We start from the raw sequence: 22,510 nt of genomic DNA, 5'->3' as shown, positions 1-22,510 counted from the left end.
TTGCACACAGTTGGCCCCCAATACAACTTCAGTGAACTTATGGATGATTGAGTTTCCACATTTAAGCAAACTGTAAAGACTTCCCCAGACCTAAACTCGGGATTTTAGATTTTTGTACGCTTCAAAATGCCTCGCACACAGTAAGCGCCCAATAAGCACTTGTTGAACGACACAGAATAAATCAGATTCACCCAGTTCCGCCCCGGCAGCGAGGTCGGCCTTCGGCAGGACGACAGAATCCACTGCTATTAAATTCTTCTGTAAGAGTTAATGACCCTCCCAGCCTACTTGACATCTCTCCCGCAAGAGAAGTGCAAAGGCAGGGAAGGAAGCGAGAGCAGTATTTGCGAACACACACTCTTTCGGTGGTAGATGCACAGACTGATTTCTAGCCTCGGTTCACCACAAGGATGTGGAAATACCGCCGCGCTCGGTGTGGGGCGGGCGGAGGGGGCGGCGTGCTGGCATTTCGGCTGAGGCGTATTTAATTCCGTGGGCAAGGCCTGCCCACCCGGCACGCCCAAGGGCTCTGGGTCTGCGGGTGACACCGGCCGCAGAAGGTGACTGCGGCTCAAGGCGGTGCCCGTGGGGTCCCCGCCGGCGCAGGGACAGGCCGGCCCGGGGAATCCAGGCGCCCCGCGCCGGGTGCCTGCGGTCCCGAGCTCCGCGCCGCTCGCCGTTCCCCACCGTCCACGCACCCGCCCCCGCCGCGCTCCGGTGGGCGCCGCGCTCGGCCGGCCCGGGCCTCCCGGAGCCGCCGGGGCGCGGGCGCCGCGAGGCGCGGAAGATGGCGGCGCGGCCGGGCCCGGGGCGGCCGCGAGGGGCCGCGGCGCTCTGCGCTCGTCTGGGCCGGCGCGGCTAGAGCGGCGCCTGGGCCGGGGCTGCGCGGCCTCCTCCCCGCCCGCCGCCGCCGCCGCCGCCGCGCCCCGCCCCGCGCGCCCGCCCGCCCCTCCCCGGGCCGCGGCCGTGCCCCGCGTCGCGCTCCCCCGGGATGGCCCGCGCGCCTCGGCGCTGCCTCTCGGAGCACACGGCGGAGCGGCGGCGGCGGCCGCGCTCGGGGGGCGCCCGGCTGCGGCTGCGGCTGCGGCGGCGGCGCGGCCAGTGAGGGGCCGCCTCGAGCCGAGCGGGTGCCGCCAACATGTCGGATACCAAGGTAAAAGTTGCCGTCCGGGTCCGGCCCCTGAACCGACGAGGTGAGGAGCTTTCCGCTCGTTTTCGTTTGTGGTCGGGCCGAGGGCGGGGGCAACTTTGGAAACTGCGGGGCCGCGGGGCTGGCGGGGCCCGAGCGAAGCCGGCGCCCGCACCGGCCGCGCGGACCCGGCGCGCCGGTTCCGGGCTCCCGGCTCTGCCGCCTCCGGGGAGAGCCCGGCGCGGCGCGGCGCGGCGCGCCGAGGCGGGCTGCGGGCACGGATGCTGGACTTTGCAGCGTTCGTTTTCCCTTTTGCTTTCAGAACTGGAACTGAACACCAAGTGCGTGGTGGAGATGGAAGGGAATCAAACGGTCCTGCACCCTCCTCCTTCTAACACCAAACAGGGAGAAAGGTAAAGCGGGTACCGAGAGGGCGGGCAGGAGGATCCCGCCCCGGCGTCTCCTGCAAGTTTGAGCCAGGAAAATGGGAGTGCTCTTTCCTATTGTTAAGAGGACGGCTTCAAGTTTGTCGCACGCTCCTGTCTGAAGCTGTTGCAAGTCCAAGTTCCTCTCTCTCCTCCCTCTGTCTCCCCCTCTTGTCTCCTCCCCCCTTGTCCCCTCCCATCTAGAGCGGCATCAGGCAGGGCACCCCGGGCAGAGCCAGGACCAGTCCGCTGTGTCCCCGGCCGGCTTCGAGGCACCCGGAGAGTGAGAGTGGGACCAGATGGGACCCTAGAAATGATTAATGCAACGCCCACATTTTACAGATGAGAAAACTGAGGCCTGAGGCGGGCAAGTGACCACCCCAAGGCTTGGTTCGTGGAACCCAGTGCCCTTGGTTCTTTCCACCACAGTACTGTTTGCTTTATTTGGCAGAATTGTTGAGGAACTTTGTGTGTTAAAATGAAGGGTGGGAGGGAACACTCCCACAATAAAGCAAAACGTTTGGTACGAAGCAGGCTCAGGCCTAGACCATTTAAAATCTATTTTTTTGTTGGTGCTGGGTTGAGATAAAGCCTGCCTGTAATGCCCGAATTTTGATTTTCAAGGGAACAAAAGTACTGACCAGAGCCGAGTAGGCATGGGGTGGGGATGTTTAAGAGGGGGCTGCATTTACTAGATGGCAACATATTTGCATTTGAAAAGTGGTAACTGTTGGATCCTTATTAATTCTGCTCTATTCCACGCAGCAGTATGGGAAAATGCCCTAAAATAATTTGAATATTTGGCATTTTTCTGGTAAGCCCCTAAGAAGAAAACGGTTGGAATTCGTTCAGTATAGCAATGCAGTAGCTTGTAAAAATAGGAAAGAGAAACCGGCGAGATTTGACAAAATTAATTCCTCTGAGACATGAGTTCATTTTTCTAAAAGTCACCTGTTGATTGATGTGATACAATTGAGTGATTTTTTTGCTCTTCAGAGATTTTTTTCACTGAAGAGAGACCCTGAAGTAGGTTTGTTACTTTATTGCTAAAGGAAGCAACTGCCTTCATTCTGTCATCGTGTGGTGCTCAGGCATAGTTTTGCTAAACTTGGGGGGAGAAATTATCAGGAGGTAAGATTGAGTATTCTTTCCTTTTTTGCTGAGGCTAGAGTTTTTATCCAGTGTACAAACATTCTGCTTCCTATAGCAGATTGTTAGGGTGATTGTAAATAACTAAGTTGTATTTAAAATGTGTTAAATACTTTTCAGTAATGGATGTATTCTTGGATAATATTTTTAGGTACATTTACAATATTTATAGTATTTTAGATAATTTATAGCAATGTCGTTGTATATTTCATGGTAACAGTAAGTAAAAACTCATTGAGTTAATTAAAATATTTACATATTAAGTTAGAGGCCCGCATCGTCAACATTTTTTCCCTCCAAACTGAATATTTTTATATTGTTTCAGAAAAAAATTCTGCCAGCTCAGATTCTTCAAAGCAGTCTAGGAAACAGGTAGAATGTTAAATTCTCTTATGTCGCGGTGGCCTCTGTTTTCCTTGCTGGTTTGGCACCTGCTCCTTGTCACTCTTAACCATAAGGAGTGCTACTGTTAGCTACTGTTTGATGAAATGAAGCTTTGTCATTTGTGGATAGAAACAGATTTTATTTTGTGGAATTTGGATAGGAATTATAACTGTAGACAGTTGGTTAGAAATGCTAAATAATCAGCTGATCATTTTTAAGGCCACCACTGCAGTTACTAATCAGAATCTTTTAAGTAATGATTTGAAGGGTGACATGTGGATTTATCCATCTGTTTGTATCCCCTTATCTGGAGCTATAAGAATAGCATTGAAACATGGGTGTGCTCTTGTTCTGTCCTCCTGACAGAGAACGATTCTTTGAGTAGTGGATGGGCCCTTTCTTTGCGAATCTGCATGGGTACCTGTCATTGAGTTTATAGACAAACTGGGAGGAGTCAACATAGCAGTGATGCTTGCAGGCTAGGATTACTGTCTTTGCAAGGATGGAGACACCAGTGCATTTTGATTTTCATTATGCAGCTTGGTCTCATATTTCTCCACCGGGTTTTTCCTTAAAGCAACAGTACATTTAAAAATAGAAACAGTTCCTCCCTTGGGTTCTGCGTTGATTAATTGCGGCAATGCTTCATGTTATGCTTGTAATTCATTTCTATCATTTGTTTAGGGATAGAGAACAGGGCAAAGGGAGACTATTATTTTCCTTACCTAGAAGTCCAAGATTTGAAGTGTAAGAAGTCTTTAAATTAATATTGGAAAAACTGTGTCAAATTGAGAATGACTGTTTTTCTGAAAATTGCAAGAAATTGCTAATATACTAACCATGATTGGAATTTTAAGTTGGTGGGTGAAAAGTTTTCAGTCCTACTAGCAAGAGTGCATTGGTTTCCAGGAAAAGAAACAGATAGGCTTAGCCTTCATAATTTTCCCCCTTTATGGAAGCAAAGCCAAGACTGCATGTTAAGGACTAGAAGATCACAGGGCTTCTCAGGTTAAAGATATTTGTTTTGGTCCTGAAATTCTAAGAGGTCTAGGTTGATTGCTGATGTGTATACCAATGGTCATTCTGAAACATAAAGATATATATGAATTTGTTTCTTGAAATACCTTTTCATCAGTCTGCGGGAGACATTTATGAAGTTCAGATCATGTGGGTACCATGCTTGGCATGGGGAGGCAAAGATCACTGTGGACCCCGTTCCTATGCCAGAAGCTCTCACCTTTGAGAGATGTGGGAAGAGAAAGGAAAAAATAGTTGAAGCACAATGTGGTGGATTAGGTAGATTGTACTTTTGCCATTACATATACCATTTCATTTGGAAATGACCTGCTTCCTCTTCTGTCTTTTCTTCCTCTCCTTGAGGCTGGGAGCTCCAGGAAGGCAGGTCCTTCCTCCTACTTACCTTTGTGTCCCATGCGCTGGAACAGCACCTGGCACATAGCAGGCCCTCTACACTGGGATGGTTCACAGTGTGATGGGGGCTGTGGGTGTGACACAGGGTCCTGGCATCCTGCAAAGACAGGTGGCATCTGTGCTGGTCGTGTGGGTGCTAAGAGTACAGGTTCGCTTTTTTAAGATCCGGAGAAAGTCCTTTGGCAAAGAAAGCGAAAGTATACCTGCTGCAAATTACTTCTGGGTGATTATGTGTGCATGCGTGCGTGCAGGATGTGGAACAGGATGCAGAAGCCAGGCGATTCAGGAAGGGGGAAGAGAACCCCTCGTTTGCTAAAATAGGTAATAGTTTAAAAATGAAAGCTTAAACAGATGTACGGTACAGAGTGTCCCTCTCATCCCTGCTGTCATCTCTGCTCTTCCCACCCCCTCACCTTTCCAAAAGGAAGGTAACTGCAGTCATTAATTTCTCATGTGTGTTTTCAAATACACACAAAGTGCATGTTATTTATGTATATGTCCACAAATGTCTTTTCTGTCCTTCAATACCAGTATATTAAGGTTCATTTCTTTGTGTGTATGTATCTATGTATCTATGTCTGATACTATGTGTATCTATGTGGTTTTAAAAATATACTTGAGTGGCTTATGACTCTGATCTTTATAAGTTTTACAAAGGAAAGCTTTATCATGAGGAGAGTATAATGGAACTTGCTTTCTGCAGAAATTTTTGTTCTTATTTTAAATTACTTGAAAGTAAGGGAATCGTAGGGTAAGCATCCAAAGCAATGTGTGTATATAACCTAAGTTAAAGGAAATGTGAGAAATTCTTCCTCGGAAATTAGTGTGTTTGGCATTTTGTCACCCAGCAATGATGTGGAAACTAAATAAACATAGGGAAAAAAACATCAGGTTTTCACATCACTAAAATTTTGTTGTAAAAATGCGTCTTTCTCATATTTGAATGTAAGAACTAAGGTTGAAAAAGAAAGGTAGAGAGGGGAAATTCTCATAGACTCCCAGGATTAGAACTCAGGATTAGGTGGACAGCCATCATTTGCTTGAATCCGGTCTTGATTTCATGGTTCTATGAGATGCACAGTGCAGTGAAACATCGATTAATTAGTAGGTCTATTTTACCAAGTTGTTCTTGCAGTGGACTTTTCACATCAAAGCTCAATTGTATCTTTTAAAAAGATTGCTTCCTTAGATACTCTAAAATGTTTTTTGCATAGGTAACAGCATGGCAGAATTAAAAAAGGAGGGGGGCTGGTCGTTGTCCAGCCAAGCCTAACAAACTCATTATTTTTTATTTCCCCCACCTTCATTTTGTCTTTATCCATATAATATAAATATTTGTGATGACAGTTTTGTTTTGCTTTTCTCCCATTGGTGTTTTGTCATGCAACATAGTTTGCACAATTAATAATTTAAATAATTGAGTAGTCTGTTGAGTTTCGTAATTTTTAACCATATTTCTATATTTTTGGACCTTTAGGTTGTTTCTGATAATTATAAATAACTGAGAGCATCTTCATGCAACTTGTAAAAAATCATTTGCTAATTGAAAGGCATTTCTTCTCAAGCGAGCTTGCTGATACAAAAATACATCTTTGAAATTGCATGACTACAGGAACTATTCTCTTACATTATAATAGAGTTGAAAGTTGATAATTTTATGATTTAAGTGTGAGCTAGGTCATGGAAGAACTGACGTTGTATGCGCTATAACAAGACCAGGGATTCTCTCGCTTGAGTGCGCATCAGAGTCATTTGGAATCGTTTGGGGAGCCCCACCCCAAAAGCTTCTGATCCAGTACCTTGGCTTGAGAAAGTATTTCTAACAAGTGCCCAGGTGATACTGATGCTGTTAGCTCAGGATGAGGCTTTGAGAATCACTGCTCTAGAGTAGCACCATCCAATAATAGCATTTTCTGTGATCATGGAAATGTCTTATGCATCTGCTGTCCAGTATGGTAACCACTAGCCATACATGTTGATCGAGCACTTGAAATGTGGTCAGTGCAACCAAAGAACTGAATTTTAAATTTTACTTAATTTTCATTAATTTAAATTTAAACAGCTACATGTGGCAGGTGGCTACCGTATTGGACAGAACAGATCTGGACTTGATTCTTTACCTTTGTTGCACGTTAGAATCACCTAGGGTGCTTTAAAAATAGATGCCTGGGTCCTTCCCCGAGTTTCTGGCTTAATTGGGCTGTACTGCACCTTAGGCATTGGGCGTTTTAAACGCTTCCCACGTGTCCCAGTTACTGTTGTTTTTAACGGATCACTCCCAAAGTTGGTGGTCTGAAACCACCATCTGCTCCTGGATTCTGTGGGTCAGAGATTCAGACGGAGTAGATATGACTTGTCTCCACCATCCCTGGGGTCGCATCTGTAAAGACTAGAAATCTGAGGGCAGAGTCATCTGAAGGCTTGACCGGGTTGACTGTCCAAGGTGGTTAACTCACATGGTTGGCAGTTGATTTTCATGTGTAGCCAAGGTTGAAAAGCCCTGGCCTAGTTCAATAAGTCAGGTTTTAAAGCCGAGTTTCACAACTTGTCCTTTGGTTTATTTTGAGTGTGATCATGTATGCAAATTCTCATAACCATTAACTTTCTCAAAATTAGTGTCTTGAAAGCCTCATAAAGTCAGCCTAAATATTTACCTCATTAAGGCAACTTATGGAACTTAAACAGGGTCTTCCTGTGCCAAGGGTATGTATTATTAAGAAAGTTAAACCTTACAATGCTAAATAACTTCTCTCTCATTTAAAAAAAAAAGCCTCCTGGTCTCTAGCCAGGTGGATTTAATCAGAATACCTCTTACTTACTTTTACTAGAATTATAGCAGGGGTTGCGAAGAAATTACCTCAGTTATCTGCATGTAGGGTATTTGTCCCTTCACCTGACCCCTTCACCTGACTTCTCGAGAAACACAGGTTTTTCAGCTTTCTAATGGTGCATGGACCACAGTTCCCTGCGTCAGGTCCTGTACCTATGTGGTGATCCCAGCCTCAGCTCCTGTATTACTGCAGAGCCCTGGGGACCCCATTTCTGTGGAGGATCAGGATGGCGTGATGACTGGATGTGAAGTCTGGGTGATGCCTGGTTCTGCCACTGACATGGTGTGTCTCCTTGAGCTAGCCATCAATCCTTTTCCGTCCGAGTTTCTTCATCTGTCAAACTGAGGGCTGAACTAGGTAATCTGTAAGATTTTTTTAAGCTGTAAAATTCAGATTTATCCCAACTAACATGTCAAATAGAGTAAGAAGGTAACATTTATAGGGGCTGAAATGGGTTGCATTGTAATTTACTTCTTGTCAGCATGTTCAGAAAACTCGGGAGGACAGGGTGACTGCTCTTGGGAGGCTCTGTTTGCCTGCAGTAGCTGATGGGAGAATTGGAGGCGGCAAGTGAAATAAGACAGCCACCAGCTCCAGATACCCGAAGTCCTTACCAGCTGGCTGAGGAGCCTGGGCTCCTTACAGACATTCTGCGAGCCCCTGTCTCAGCTAGGACAGCAGCTTTTACGTGTGCCTACAGGGCACTGTAAGTCTTCTGATTTAGACCTTTCCATTAGTTTTTATCTTGTACAGTTGTGCTCTTTTGGGGAACCAGTGATTTTTAAGCTCTTCTTGTAGGCAAACAGCTGTTTTATGTGATAAGTATGTGTACTTAGGGGTGGAGAAATGACATTTCCAGAGCTGTCAGCCTGAAGTTCCCTTGGGCGGCTCGTTGTTTCTGAGGGTTCCGTTCTACCAAAATTGTGACTAATCCCCAGTATTTCTTTTCTTTGATTGTGAGATGAACTCTGGAGAGAGAAAGACAGGGGTGTGTGTCTCTGTGTGTCTGTGTGTCTGTGTGTGTTTCCCTTCTGGTTTGTGTCCTCTTACCCATTCTTTTGAAAAAAGAGTGGAGTTATTGATTCCGGCTGGCCCTTCGGAGTCTGGTCTGTAGGTGTGATGAGCTTTGCTGCTGTTAGAAGAGGTGTGAGGAAAGCATCTGCGTGCAGTTCCCTTGAGGGAAGAAGTTCAGAGCCTTGTTTTTTTTTTTGTTTTTGTTTTCTTTTTAAAGACAGGGAACAGGAAGGAAGGCTTGGAGGAAAGGGAAGCTTTACCCTTTGCTGTTGGCTCTTTGTGTTGTCTTGAAGAGACACTCCCTACCACCGTGAATGACCACAGCTATTCGTGAGTCTCAAGCTGGGAGCCTCAGGGGAAAATCAGAAAGGGCAAACCATGGCGAACTGCTCAGGCATTCTGTTGCAAGTACTGAGTAGATTTATCCCATGTTTTGGAAGGGCCACGTCCAGTAAACCCTCATGTAGTTTGTTGAACAGATTAACAAGCCTTTAAGAGTACTTACATTTTATAGTTTAATAAAACAAGCCCTCAGAGATTGATGCTTTGTGTGCCCACCTATTTGTAACACCAGCTCAATAGAGAATGTGTTAGGATGTGTAGCTGAACTTGTAACTGCTCTTTTTAAAATTGGATAACAGACTGTTAGGGTTTTTTGTTTTGCTTTGCCTTTTGTTCTTGATCCTTAACGACTTCTATTTATATAGTTAATTAAAGTGTAGTATTCACTGTACAAATTGTAACAGGGGATGGTTACATTATTACTCTGAGAAAGATCCTTAAAATTACTCCTTTCAAGGGTAATGTTTTGAGTAAGGAGGGAGGAGTGTGGTAGGGAAAGCTTATCAAGATACTGGTGTTAAATTTGAGCAGCCTTATCCAGTTTTAAACATCTGCTTTTTTGATCTAGAGTTACTGTAACAAATAGGTAACGTTAGCATGGTAATATAACCAAGTTTTTTTTTTTGTTTGTTTTGTTTTGTTTTGTTTTGTTTTGAAGCCTTAAAGTATTGCTGGCTTTGTTAGTTAGAATAGTATTCCCACTCTGGGATGACAGCTTAGTCTGCGTTTTTGTGATGAATTATGCAGTGGAAATAATTTCCCCTAATTTTTTTCTTTTTAAATATTGAACAGAGAATCCTCCTTATCTGTGTGTAATTGAATTTTTGAATGGCAGGGTACATCTTTGCTTTTGTAGTTTGATACATTGAAATAACCTTACCCATCTATTTAAAAGTTAGCCTAAATAAAGTTTAAATTTTCATAAGTATGTAAATTACCTTGTATTTGGGCCAGAGCTTTTACTCTCAAGGAGAGGAAATCTTTTATTTGCCTTTTGCATGTTTCTGTGGCTATCAGTTGGGTGGAAATAACTAATTTGTAAAACACTATCAAGTAGTGTCACTGAATGGTGTGGTCCAGAGCCACTGAGGGAACTTGGGAGGCAAACTGCTTATATTTGAAACTGACTCTGCAACGTACAAGCTGTGAAATGCCAGGCAGGTCCCCTTACTCTCTGTGCCAGAGTTCCTCATCAGTAAAATGAGAACAATGAAAGACCTTACAGGGATTTTGAGGATTAGTGTTACCTGAAAAGCTGGGTACACCTCTTCGTGGGTGTTGAGCCAAAAGACACAGCCAAGGAGAGAGCAGCAGAAGGAAGGATTTATTACTTGCAGCAAGTAAGGAGAACACGGGGGATCTTTCCCAAAGCAGTGGCTCCCCAACAGCAGAATTGGGGAAGTTTTAAGGGTACATGTATACCTGTGAAGGGCCTTGTATGGTGTATGCATATTCATGAAGGGGCTTGAGCAGAGGAGAATTCAGCATAAAATTGGGGCACAGGTCAACAGAGTCCAAACTTTAGTTGATGAAAGTCAGAAGTCAGCTTCATTATTCCCGCCTCCACATGGACAAGGGCTTTAGTTCCTGCAGAACTCAAAGATATGTATCAGATTGTTATTTACATCCCTTGAGGAGGTGCTAGGACTCTGTATTATGGCTGCACTATGTTTTTGAGTGCTTTTCCTTTGTGCCAGCATTCCCTCACTTCCCTTAAGACCAATAGTTACCAAGACCTGTTCAAGGGGAAACATTGTGGCTAAGCTTTGATCACAAAATGGCTTAGGCCAAAAATGGTTTCTCTTCTGTCAAAGAAACCATGCCTGATTCTCTTTCTCCGGGGACCCCCTACCCTACCTGCTTACATCAGCAGGGTTCCTGGCACAGAGCATACATGAAACATTGACAGTTTAATGGGGGACACTTAAAGCTCGTTGACCTAGGCTTTCTCATTCCAAGTTTTATAAATGAAGTTTTTTTTTTAAACACCTAAAAAGAGCAACTGAAAAAGGAAGTCTCAAAATTCTTGCTTTTAATTGTTACGGATTTTCTGATTATTTTTTATTTAAATGTGGACGCTTCATGCAGTATGTGTTTGAAGGACCACCTTTGCTACATTAAGTTGGGCATTTGCCACGTCTCAGCTACAGACCACAGGAGCCCTGCTCTGTGGAGATAGATGTGGTGAATTTTGTTGAATGGGAAATTCCTTCTGTAACAGGTGTTCCCCAGTCTGGTCATTTGGCAGTCACTCATTTGGGTGAAGAATACATTGAACAGTGAGATGTTCTTGACAAAATTTTGGCTTGTTTTTAAAAGTGTGTTTGGGAAGGATGGGGGGCTGGCGATGGGAGGGTGCACCAGAGTCCTGGAATAAGATCTGATGCGGGGAACCTCAGTGCAAATTGCCTGCCCTGGAGGTTCACCCGTTGCCAAACTATCTGAATAACAAGAGAGACTGTTTGGAGACCTGCTCTGGGCTGTAGGGATGGGACTTTAGCCCCAGTCGGGGAACTTCAGTTCTGGGTTCCAGGGAGGGGGTGCTGGTCCTTTGTTACCTTAGACGCAGTACGTTCTCACTAAGTGTCTGTGGTACTCTATTGTTTATTAATTGGATATATGGTTACTATATAAGAACCAGGCTTTAGTTCGCATAGGGGATTTGTAGATGCTCCGCACTCCCTAGTCATTCCATCTTCTGAGGCAGTGAGCATCTGAAGCTACTGAAACATTGTGTTGAGTAACACTGGGTTTCTGTGCTTTTTTTTTTTCTCCCTTCCTGAGGAAACTGATTTTATTATCCCAGTCCCCAGGCTGGTGACTCCTGTTCTGGGGTTTACCACACTGGAGACATGGACTCAGGGCCTCTCTATTTAAAATTCAAAATCGAGAAATAGTTTTACTTATATATCTGGTTCTCTGGCACCCCTTAAGTGAATGTATTTTATCCTGAACTCTCTTATTTGGGTATCAGTTTATTGGTAATCTTTTGGTTTTTGGTGGTCTTTCACTGACACACTAAAATTCAGAAAATGTATTTAGGCTACTTCATAGAAACATTCGAGTTCTTTTGAATTTACTAGTCATTTTCTTAAAAGTCATTTAAAAAAAAATACAGACTTGCAAACCTAAATGTATGCATATTTGTGGGGTTTTTGTTTTTTTTTTAAGGAAGAGATGTACACCCTCAGAAATTTTGGTCAGGTTATCCAGTTTCTTGTGTTCAGAAATACACAGAAACTAAAGAGGAAGATAATGAAAAGTTTTCATGTGCTAAATACGTTGTACATTTACACAAACGAGCATCATGTGTGTTTTGCTTTCCTCCTTTTTCCCTCTGCATGTGGAACATTTCAGCCAGCATTCCCGGCCTGTGGCTTTGTACGGGATGGGGGCGAAAATACAGGCGTGTTTCTCCCATTGGCCTCACCCTGCTCTCAGCTGTGCTCCCTGAGGTCGCCCAGGCTCTCAGAGTTCATGCTGCTCCCCCTTGTCCCACGCCTGGAAGCGAAGAGCATGATGGGACGGTGGGGAGGGAGAGGGATTAAAGGAATTGAATCAGCCTGGGTCCTGGCTTTCCAGGCCCTCCCCAAAGCCGCTTTGGTGATCTGGAGTCAGCATTAGGCCAAGGTGGGGGAGACAAGGTCAGGCTCCGTGTGTGCACCCCATTCTGTAGCTGGAATGTTTTAAAGTGTCTGAGGTATGTGTTAGATATCTTCCATTTTAAATTGAAAAGATAAAGCCTTTGACTAGATAGTCAGCTTTCAAGACTGAACAGCTGTTACTCAGCATGTATTAGATCCTGTCGGAAAGTTTCATTCCAGATAGGACTCTGAATGCCGAGGAACATTTTAATTTCAGAATTCCAAAAAGAGGTGATCTAATGACAATATGAAAGTGAATAGATTTCAGGTCAGTTACGTGCTTATAGCAGTTTGCCTGCTTCAGTTACCAGGTGTTTATTTGTTCTTGATCAGTTTTCATGCCGTCTTTGACTTAAATGTCTGGATCCTGGATACCCTGGCTCTGGGCGTTAGTGACAGGGGACTCCTCTCTGTGCCTTTTATTTAGTAAATTCTTTATACGAACGTCACTGATAAGCCCTGGTGAGCAGAAATAAGCTATAGCCATTTAAAAGCCTTGAATCCACTCCCCTGATCATTCTGGTGCCCTTCCTCCATCCATGTGGCCAAAACCTGTGGCCCTGAATGAAGACAGAAAGAAGTGTTGCAGAAGGCCAGCTTGTTCACATGTGTTTGCCTGCATGGGCTGCTGTGAACATGCAAGCAGGTTGGTTAATGATCTGCTTTTGAGTTGGATGAGTAGGAGGAATGTATTTATGGGGGGACTGAAAACTCTTGTTAGAAACTGAACATGTAGAAACTTAACCAAACCAAAGCTACCTCTTTCTGGCATCTCCTCTGCCTTTGTGTCATCAGGCCTTTGGGTGGAACGAGGTAGATGCAGAGCACTCTTACTTTTTGTAGTGTCTGTGATGCAGGATGCTTGCTGGCCAGAGCCCTGCGGTCCTGTGCCTGAGGCCTCCCTCTGCACTGCTCGCTCCTGAGCTCTTCTGGGTCGTTAAGGCAGAGTGGGCTCCCCTTTACTGAGTGAGGTGGAGTTGAGAGAAGCTGTAGTTCAGAAACTGATGTGCATTTTGGGGCGTATACATTGGGAAAAAATAACACCACTCACGTTCCTGGTTTTCTGAAAAGCTGCCTTTCATGAAAGCTCTTCAGTTGCTTGTGGCTTCTCACTTGCAGAACATGGCCCTTTAATAAAGACTCCTGATTTTACAGCAGGGTATTACATCAGCACACGCAGCCACCTGACGCTGGAGCCCTGACTGTGAATATCCCTGCGTGAAAATTGTTAGCGGGGGCAGAAGCCCTGGCCTGTCTGGTGCCACCTGCTCTTGGGGCTGCTGTGTGGAGGCCAGTCAGATGGAAACTGCCCGATGTCTCACATCCTCTGACCAGGGCAGCAGGCAGATGCTAATAGGGCTCCGCGCTGCTTTATATAGCTTAGCGAATGATCTTCGGGGTATGTCCTCTTCCAAACGTGAAGCACTTGTTTCTCATCTGGAGCAGGCTGCAGCCTTAGCATTGGACTGGACTTTTGAGAGGCAGCTTGGCACTTTATATTTTAGTAAACTTTCCCATCTACTTTGTCACTGTTGGCAGTTGGGAAGCTCTATGGCCGGTGAAGAGGAGAGAGAGCACGTATAGGAATCCTGCGGGTACCGTAGCCAAGTTCACCATCCACTTGCCACCTCCGCCCCACAGGTCAGCTGACCCCCTTGGGAGGGCGGGACAGCTGGCCAGGCACGCTCCAAGGAGGCTGTCCCAGGGTCTTGCCTCATGACTCAGGAACCGCAGGTCTGTGAAGGGCTATTCCAGGCTTCTGGTCCTTCTCCGCTAGTTTCTAGAGTGTTTTGCAGGTTTGAGGCACAGCTTACTGCGAACATTTGCTAGCTTGTGTGTGTGCTTATTTGTTAATTTATTTTGTTTACAAGCAGAACAGTATTTGCAAAGTGCCTTGTGTTCAGTTACTGACGGTTATTAGACCTCTGTGAGTTCTGTCATGGAGTGCTGGGTAAAGGTTTCCAGATATGTGAGTGGAAGGTAATAACCAGGTCCATCGCTCTGAAGCATTTGTGCAAATGTCTTACTGCTCCTTTTAGATCTAAGCATGGGGCAGAACCCTGGTCTTCAATAAGAAGACCTTCAATAAGGTCTTCTGTGTCTTCCCTGTTCCTTTTCCGCAACAGCTGGCTCCTGCCTTGTACCCGGTAGGTACCCTCTAAATGTCGGTGGTCGGGTACCATGAAAGATCCGGATATGCGTTTTACTAGAAGAGCTGTGCCTGGTATGGGGGTCTCTGGCTGGAGTGTTTGTGTTTGATCCTTGGGCTGTTCTGTCACGTCCCTTGTGGTTCTGCCACCTCTAGTCCGGGCCCTATGAGACCGTTCAAGTTTGCATTTGATTATTACGTAGAAACAGGCTCTGTGCTGTTGCACACAACTTTTTTGGATAACACCAGTACAAGTGTGGCCCTTGACGCTTACTGACTTTGACTCCACTGCCTGGGGCTGACACCCCGAGGCCATAGCTGACAGCACCACTTACGTAAGCATAGGTTGATTCAGCCAAGGACTTTGACAAAGTGCCCGTGGTTAATGTCTGCTGCACAGCCTGTTTGGAGCCTCAGCAGCGAGTTCTGTCCAGGTGACTAGCAGGAGAGAATCCTGTCCTTAGTGAAGTCATGAGGGTGCGTTTATTTCAGTTCCTGTAGTACTAGAGCTGTTGCCTGCCCTGGAGGTTGTGTGGTCCCAGACTTGGGTGGGTCAAGGGATGGAGGGACAGTCTGACTGAGAGGGAGGGAGGATACTGGGGGCTTGCCCGTGCTCCTTCCTCCAGCTTCGCCTGGAGTTCAGTGCCTGTTGACCTGGGTCGGTTCCCTGAGTGGCGGGGGCTGCTGGCCCACCTACTCTTCCTTCTCTTGGTGGGTGAGGGCACTTCTCATCCTTTGGTTCCTAGGCAATATCCTGGGTTGATAGTGCATCTTCTGCTCGTCCTTGAGACAGTGTTTTAGTAGTTGTTTTAACTCTGAAGCACACATATCAAATGATGCTCCTGAGATTGTCGCTCCCCCAGGGGTTCCTTGAGGGTGGTGGGCAGTTTGTAGCATCTTGTCCAAGAATGCACGTTGGGATGGGAGTCATGTGAGAGTGGCGCTCTACAAGGAAGCTTTGAGTCTGCTTTTACTTCTATTTTTAAGCCATTGCAGACATTGCTGTCTTTATTGAGACTGTACAGACTTGATTAAATCAGCCGCCCAGACTTTATTTGGCAAGCACTCTATCAACAAGTTACTTTTGATACATCTCGTAATGATTCCCAAACATTCACTAGGAATAGTCACATGGCTGAGCCTTGGTGGTTGATAGATCAGAGCAGAAAGGCAGAAGGCCCATTGGCAGGCAGGACTGAGAGGCAGGGCAGCTTATTGGGAGTTGTTGCCAACAGCAGTCTGTATGCTGAGGTGTTCCTCGACTCTGGACGTAACCAGGCATCCAGGTTGCTGGAACCTGCAGGCTTCCAGCAAGGCTTTGGAAATCGGACAGTTTTCTCTGCCTGAGGCAGGTTTAGCTTTCCAGTCCCTGAGCAGTTGAGTGTGAGGAGGGCTCCTGCTGTCTTTCCTTCTTCACAGCACTTTTAAAATGACAGAGTAACAAACAAAACGATTCTACTTTTATTATTATTTTTTTAACCCAGGTGTCTGTGGGGCTGACTTTTTAGGAGCTCACAGCTAACTTCTGCATAGCTGAGGGCTTCCAAATGCAGGGGAAAAGAGGCATATATTCTTCCTTCTCTTTTTGAAATCTCAAATAACTTTTTAATATAATTTTTTTCTAATGATAAAAATGGTGCCACATGGACTGTTAAACAACTTAGAAAATATAGGATATTAGAGAGATGTAAAATAAAATTTACTCATCATCCTATTGATTTTTTGATGCGTTTCCCTCTTTCCGTGCATGATATTTTATAATGCTGAGTGGAGCACTTATTTCATAAGGTTATGAAAACACAGCAGTTGCATCCTGCCTCTAGGCTGTAACACTGTCTAGAATTTTAGAAATACCAAGTGCAGCTAAGCGTTGGCCCGAGTCCTAGTTCTCATTGACACTTTTGTGTGTGTGTTGCTTTACCTTTAAGACATCTCTTCATCAAAGTTTCCCCCTCCTCAGACTACTTTTTCCCCAAAAAAGTGCTCGTCCCTAAAGGGAATAGAACGTCTACTTAGCCAAGTGTGACCTGCAGATTATTTAGAATTTCCCCTCCCTTGTTGAGAAGCAGCATTAGCAGCGCTGGCTCTGGAGTCCTGGCTCCCTGGGGGTAAATCTCAACACCTGTACTTACTACCTGAGTGATCTTGAGCAAGCTGCTTAACCTCACTGAGCCTTAATTTCCAACTTTGTTTTAAAGAGATAAAGCACTTGCAGTAATTCCTAGCACATGGTAAGTAATAAGTTTTAGCCATTTTTATTAGTGCGTTGTTATTAATGCAGTAGGAAGAACCATAAGACAGAGGGATGATACTGAAATAGTATGAGGAATAATGATGATAAGAACAAAAACACTTTTAAATAATTTCTCAAAGTTCTTTGACGGGAGGTGCAGTCAAGTCTGTGCTTGATCTGTGTTGAAACAGTCAAACATTGTACCATATTTGGATTAGATCCAGTTTTTATTCAAACCCTCCTTTTTTTGGTAAATGCTCAAATTGTCACATCTTGACAATTTGAATTTAAGAATCTTCTGAATTGTGTTCTTTCAGCTACTCCTCAGACCTCTGAAAGTGTACTTGCTCATGGGCAAAAATATGTTCCAGAATCTTAAATACTTACTCTGTCAAGCTATAAAAAAATTTAGTGGAAAAGAACATTAGAGACAAATTCCAGTGGGTGCACCAGGTCATTTCTCATAAGTATTAAAGTTGCTATGTTAGGTCACTTAAGAGATGGAGTTAAAAATACACACATACATACAGATTATTTTTGTAAGCTGACATTGATAATTTTAATTTTAACCTTACCTTTATCATACCACTTACCTATTGAAAGTTTTTAGCTCCAGTGTTATACTTTCTAATTTGATGAGCTTGGAAATATTCCTTAATCTAAAATTATGCATAAGGTAATGTGTTATTTATCAGCACAAATATAGATTTAAAATGAAACCACAAGGTCGATATCAACCCTGATAATAAAGCTACTGAATAGGTAACAAGATTTAGCTTCAAAGATGTCGTCAGTGGCTGCGCTCTGAAAATGTCACACTAATGAAGCATAGTTAAATTACTTTGTTTTGAGTCACTTATAATAATTTTTTCCCCCTTCCTGCTTCTAAAAAAAGAATGGAACTTTTGACTCAGTAAAAGCCATGTGAAATTTTGTAAGGCCCAGGCAACTGGTTTCTGTGTCCAAATGGAGTTTCTCTTAATCATAGCTGAAATATTGGCCAATGAAATGGTCTTTAGCAGATTTGAATCAAATAGAACAAAACCGTTATGCTCTCCCACCGATGATTTTTAATACTTGAATACTATTCTCAGATAATCATGTTTTAAATGTTTGTATGTCTAGCCTTGGTGGAAATATTTCTTTGCCACCTAATTAAATTTGTAGACAAACAACATCTAGAAATTAAACATGACCAAAACTAAGAACTATTAGAGAAGATTAATCTAGCCTTTTCAGTTGGGACATCTGAGTTTCCTTTGATTTTTTTTTTAATATATATACATTTCAGAATTATCAAAACATCTATCTGGGATAAAATCAAGCCAACTTTGAGTATCTACAGATGGCAATCACCTAACCCCATGAAAAATTTGCTGGGTTAGTATTATTTTTGTCCAGTATATGTTATTACAAAACAAAACAAAAAAAACAAACAAACAAATCTTAAACTTCTGGGTTTCTCTTCAAGAAAGCAGCTACAGTGTATGCTCAGTTTGACAACTTTCCACTTATATTTTCCTCCATGTAACAGTGACATTTTCTGCTGTTTTAATGAATTTGGTTTACTTGCACTTTATCTAATGATGGGGTCCAGAACTTACTTATTGCTCTTTGCTTTTTCTACATTTGAGGGCAATAGGGAAACAGGTACAGTTTCCTGATGTCAACTTTAGAGAACCACGGACAAGACTTGTTACACCACTCTTTAAGACCAGTGAATGCTCATAGCTTCAAAAAAGTAGGAAAGTTGACTTATTTGCATATATTTTCACTTTGTCTACCATTTCTCAAATGTGTTGGATGAGAATTAGTGAGGTGGCTACAATATGAGCAGCTAAAAGAGAAGGAGGAGAGTTAATGGAGCTGTTTTACTCTAAACTGAATGATTAGTTCCTGAATAATATTCTTTACAATCAACTTTATTGAGGTATTAATTTACCTGCAATAAAATGCACCCATTTAAAGTGTATACTTCCTTGCGTTTTAATAGCTACATACATCTGTGTAAACACCACCATTAAGATGCAGACATTTCCATCACCCAGATAGTTCTCTTGGGCCCTTTTGCAGTCATTGGTAATACATTGTTCGTATCATAAAACTTTTCCTTCCCACATTATTCCACATGCCACTCTTACTGCCTCTCTAGACCTCACTTTTATTGGTCACAGTGTCGAAAGAGAAGCAAAACCCTTTGATGTCTACAGCCACCAGTCATATAATTTTACTATATGGGATAAATGTTTGTCCTTGTGAACTTTAAGTTTATAGTAGGAGAGAGGTCAGGTGGACCTGCAATCTTAATAACTGACTCAAATACATATATGGAAGGTACTCCAGCAGTGGCTGATAACGTAAACTTGATCTTACTCACTGCATTGCCATTAATAAGTCAGAACTAATTGGAGAAATCAGATTTGAGTCAAGCATGAGCAAGATTCTTATTAAATTGAAAGGGGTAGATTGGCTGTTTATACCTGCAACAGTGGAGGCTCCAGACAGAGGGAGGGGAGGGGACCACAGGGCATTTGTCAGGTCAGAGTAGATGTAACAGTCTTGAGCTCTCTGTGGCTGAGCTGTCTCAAGGTACCTGTGGATGACCTCCAGACTCAGGTAAACATTCATACAGCCCCCACACCAGCATCAGCTGTTCCCCTAGGGCAGGGCCGAGGTACAGCGGCTATGCCTGGCTCTCCCTTCTGGCTCCTGCCTCTTCCTGGCCCTGCCCATCCCTGTAGCTGGTGTCTTCTGTTTGTCTGGCCTCCATCACCAGATGCCTTCACAGGGGTGCTCTTCTCCTTTATGGCCTCTTTTGTGGCTTGATGCTTGCTTCTCTCCTGTGTCTCAGCCTTTGTGGGAAAAGCTTAACCTTTTGTGGCTGCTTCAAGCCTGTACTTCAATTTATTACTGTATTTTTACTGAATCTAAAATGCTGTCAATTATAAGACTTGTCAGTGTTGAGGTGCCACAAAAGAAAGAAAAACTGCCACTAATTGAGCCATTAAACCCCGATTGTAAGATGTGTCCCAATTGCAATATGTTAAAATGTGGATAAAAGAATCACCAACGAAACACTGAGCGCTCCAGAGCACAGACTGGAACACAGGGCTTGGTTCCTGAGGAGAATAAGAGAAATAATTTGAAGCTGGAAGTAAGATGACCAGTGTACATTGTAAAGTCTGTGGAATTGCTGGAGGTGGACCTTATATTTGGCTGGAATATCCTAGAAGCCCATGCAGAAAGGAAAACATTGTCAGTTATATGATTGTCTATAAAAAGAAAACAAACTGGTGGCTCAAAAATAAAACAGCTATTCTTATTACTAAGCCCTGAATGTCTCCTTATCCTCTTACAGTGATGTCCAGTGTTACAGTGAACAGTGTTCTCAGCAACATCTTTACTGTCAATGCAGTCACATCCCCCCTCCCAGGTTTATTGAGATACAATCGAAATAGGACATTGTGTAACTTTAAGGTATACAAGATATTGATTTGATAGACTTGTGTGTTGCAAAATGATCACCACCTTAGCTTAGCTAACACCTCCATCACACCACATAATTATCATTTCTCTTTTGTGGTGAGAGCATTTAAGGTCTGATCTCATAGCAGCTTCCAGGTATATGATATAATATTATTAACTCTAACTGCCATACTGTGCATTAAATCCCCCAAACTTAAATACCGTCACTTTGACTGGACTATTTTTGTCTGTTTAATTTATGGCAGTCGGTTGGTAAAATATTGTAAATGTAGTTTGCCTCTCTTGGGTCAGGCTTAATTAAGGGGTAATATAAAGGGCTTAAAATATGTTTGGTGCTTATTGGGCCAATTCTGTGGTGATTTCAAGTCCCTGACTTGCTTGCTGGGATTCGGTTTAGCTCATTTTTTAATAACTTTATCATCTACACATCAGTTGCTACCTCCTACTTTGGTAATCTCAGATCCTTATCAAGTTTCCTCACTCCTTCCTCCAGCAAAGTCTGTCCCCTGACCATGTCCAGATACTTATTAAATTGCACATTCAAGTTCTTACATTCTCATTTTCTCCAGTGAAATGCTCTTTTAGCCTCCTTTTCAGACTCATGTTCATTAGTTCCTTTTAGATAATTCAGAATACATCCTCCTTTCTCTGGCCCTTGTCTTAACTCCAACCCCCCTTGACATTATTTAGATAATTTTAACCGTGTTATCATGAATTTGTTCATTTGCATTTTTATAATTAAAATTGTAAGCTTCTTGAAAGAAGTCTTATTAGCTGCTTTTATTTTGATGCATCAAAGGTGTCTAGTGTGAGGATGGGCACTCAAGAGCACAACAAAGGAGTTGATGGTTTGTGGTCCTCTGAACTCCCTCCTTAGTGGTAGAGCCACTTCTCAGCTCCATTCACGTTTGCTTTACTGTTTCTCAGGCACTGCTCTGTCATGGACACCACAGTTCCATCACAGTTCTTTACTTACCCTCATTTTCCTGGGAATAACATTTCTCTCCTAAGGAATGACGTAGAAAGTATTTCTCAAACATTTCAAACCATGGCCCCTTTGGATCAACTTAAAGTTCTCACATCCCTCTGAGAGGTGATATTCTCATACATCTCCTGGGGGAAAGGAAGGGGGCTTCTTGTAACTTCCCTCCAACCATGATCGATATGATTGTCCTCTCACATAATAGTGTTGAAGGTTATTACTCTAAAATAGTTGCTGCTTTTTTGGCCAACCTGATTATATTCATAATTGCATATTTAGAGTATACAAGAAAAACATTATTTGTGGAAAAAGTTTTGCTTAACAAAGAGGTCTTGGTATTGAAGTTCAGCATGGTTATTTTTAGTTATATTCATTTGTTAAGTTCAGTCAACAAACCTTTGTGATCCATTAGTAGTCCCAGGCAAAGTAAAATCCACAGTTATTTTTTATGACTCTCCATTCCCAAAGAATTTTAAAGTTGGAATATATTTGACGTGCTGATTTGATAAACGCAGTCATTGCAGTATGACTGCCATTGTAGTGTTGGTTAGTGCCTCTTATCACATCATAAAATTATTTCTTTTTTGTGGTAGCAGTAATTAGGCTGTAGTCCCTTAGCAAGTCTGATGTTTATAATTCAGTATTGTCTATAATTGCTATACCGTGCATTAAATCTCCAGGACTTATTTATCTCCTAGTTGCAGATTTGTTCCCTGAAACAACATGTCTTCCAGCCCCTGGTAGCCACCATTTTATTCTGTTTTTATGAGTTCAACTTTTCTTAGATTCCACATATGTGATATCATACAGTATTTGTCTTTCTTTGTCTGGCTTATTGCACTTAGCATAATGGCCTTAGGGTCCATCTGTGTTGTTGCAAATGGCAAGATTTCCTTCTTTCTCATGGCTGACTAATGTGTGTGTGTGTGTGTGTGTGTGTGTGTGTGTGTGTGTGTTTTCTTTATCTATTCATCTATTGATGACTGATTAATTCATAACGTAGGTTGTTTCTATTTCCATATCTTGGCTATTTTGAATAATGTTGCAATAATCATGAGAGTGCATGTTTCTCTTCAGTATCTTGTGTTTTTATTTCCTTTGGGTGTGTGCTCAGAAGTGGAATTGCCTGACCATATGGTAGTTCTCTTTTTAATGTTTTGAGAAACCTCCATATTATTTTCCATGGTGGCTGTACCAATTTGCATTCCCACCAACAGTGTCCAAAGGTTCCCTTTTTTCCACATTCTTGGAAATGTTTGTTATCTCTTTTCTTCTTGATGAAAGCCATTCTAGCAGGTGTGAGATGATATT

General features: G+C 43.3%; 1 protein-coding gene across 1 annotated transcript in view; it reads left to right on the top strand.

Moving 5' to 3' along the window:
- Positions 1-969: 969 nt before the first annotated feature.
- Positions 970-22,510, top strand: part of KIF13A (kinesin family member 13A) — a 174,076-nt gene continuing 152,535 nt past the window's right edge. The window contains 2 exon segments of the mRNA XM_074348138.1: positions 970-1,193; positions 1,452-1,542. Of these exon segments, the coding sequence (XP_074204239.1) occupies positions 1,139-1,193; positions 1,452-1,542 (146 nt within the window). The 5' untranslated portion in view covers positions 970-1,138.

The sequence above is a fragment of the Camelus bactrianus genome, chromosome 20 (genome assembly GCF_048773025.1).
Source record: "Camelus bactrianus isolate YW-2024 breed Bactrian camel chromosome 20, ASM4877302v1, whole genome shotgun sequence".
Classification (NCBI taxonomy): domain Eukaryota; kingdom Metazoa; phylum Chordata; class Mammalia; order Artiodactyla; family Camelidae; genus Camelus; species Camelus bactrianus.
This window is presented reverse-complemented; position numbering and strand designations above follow the sequence as displayed.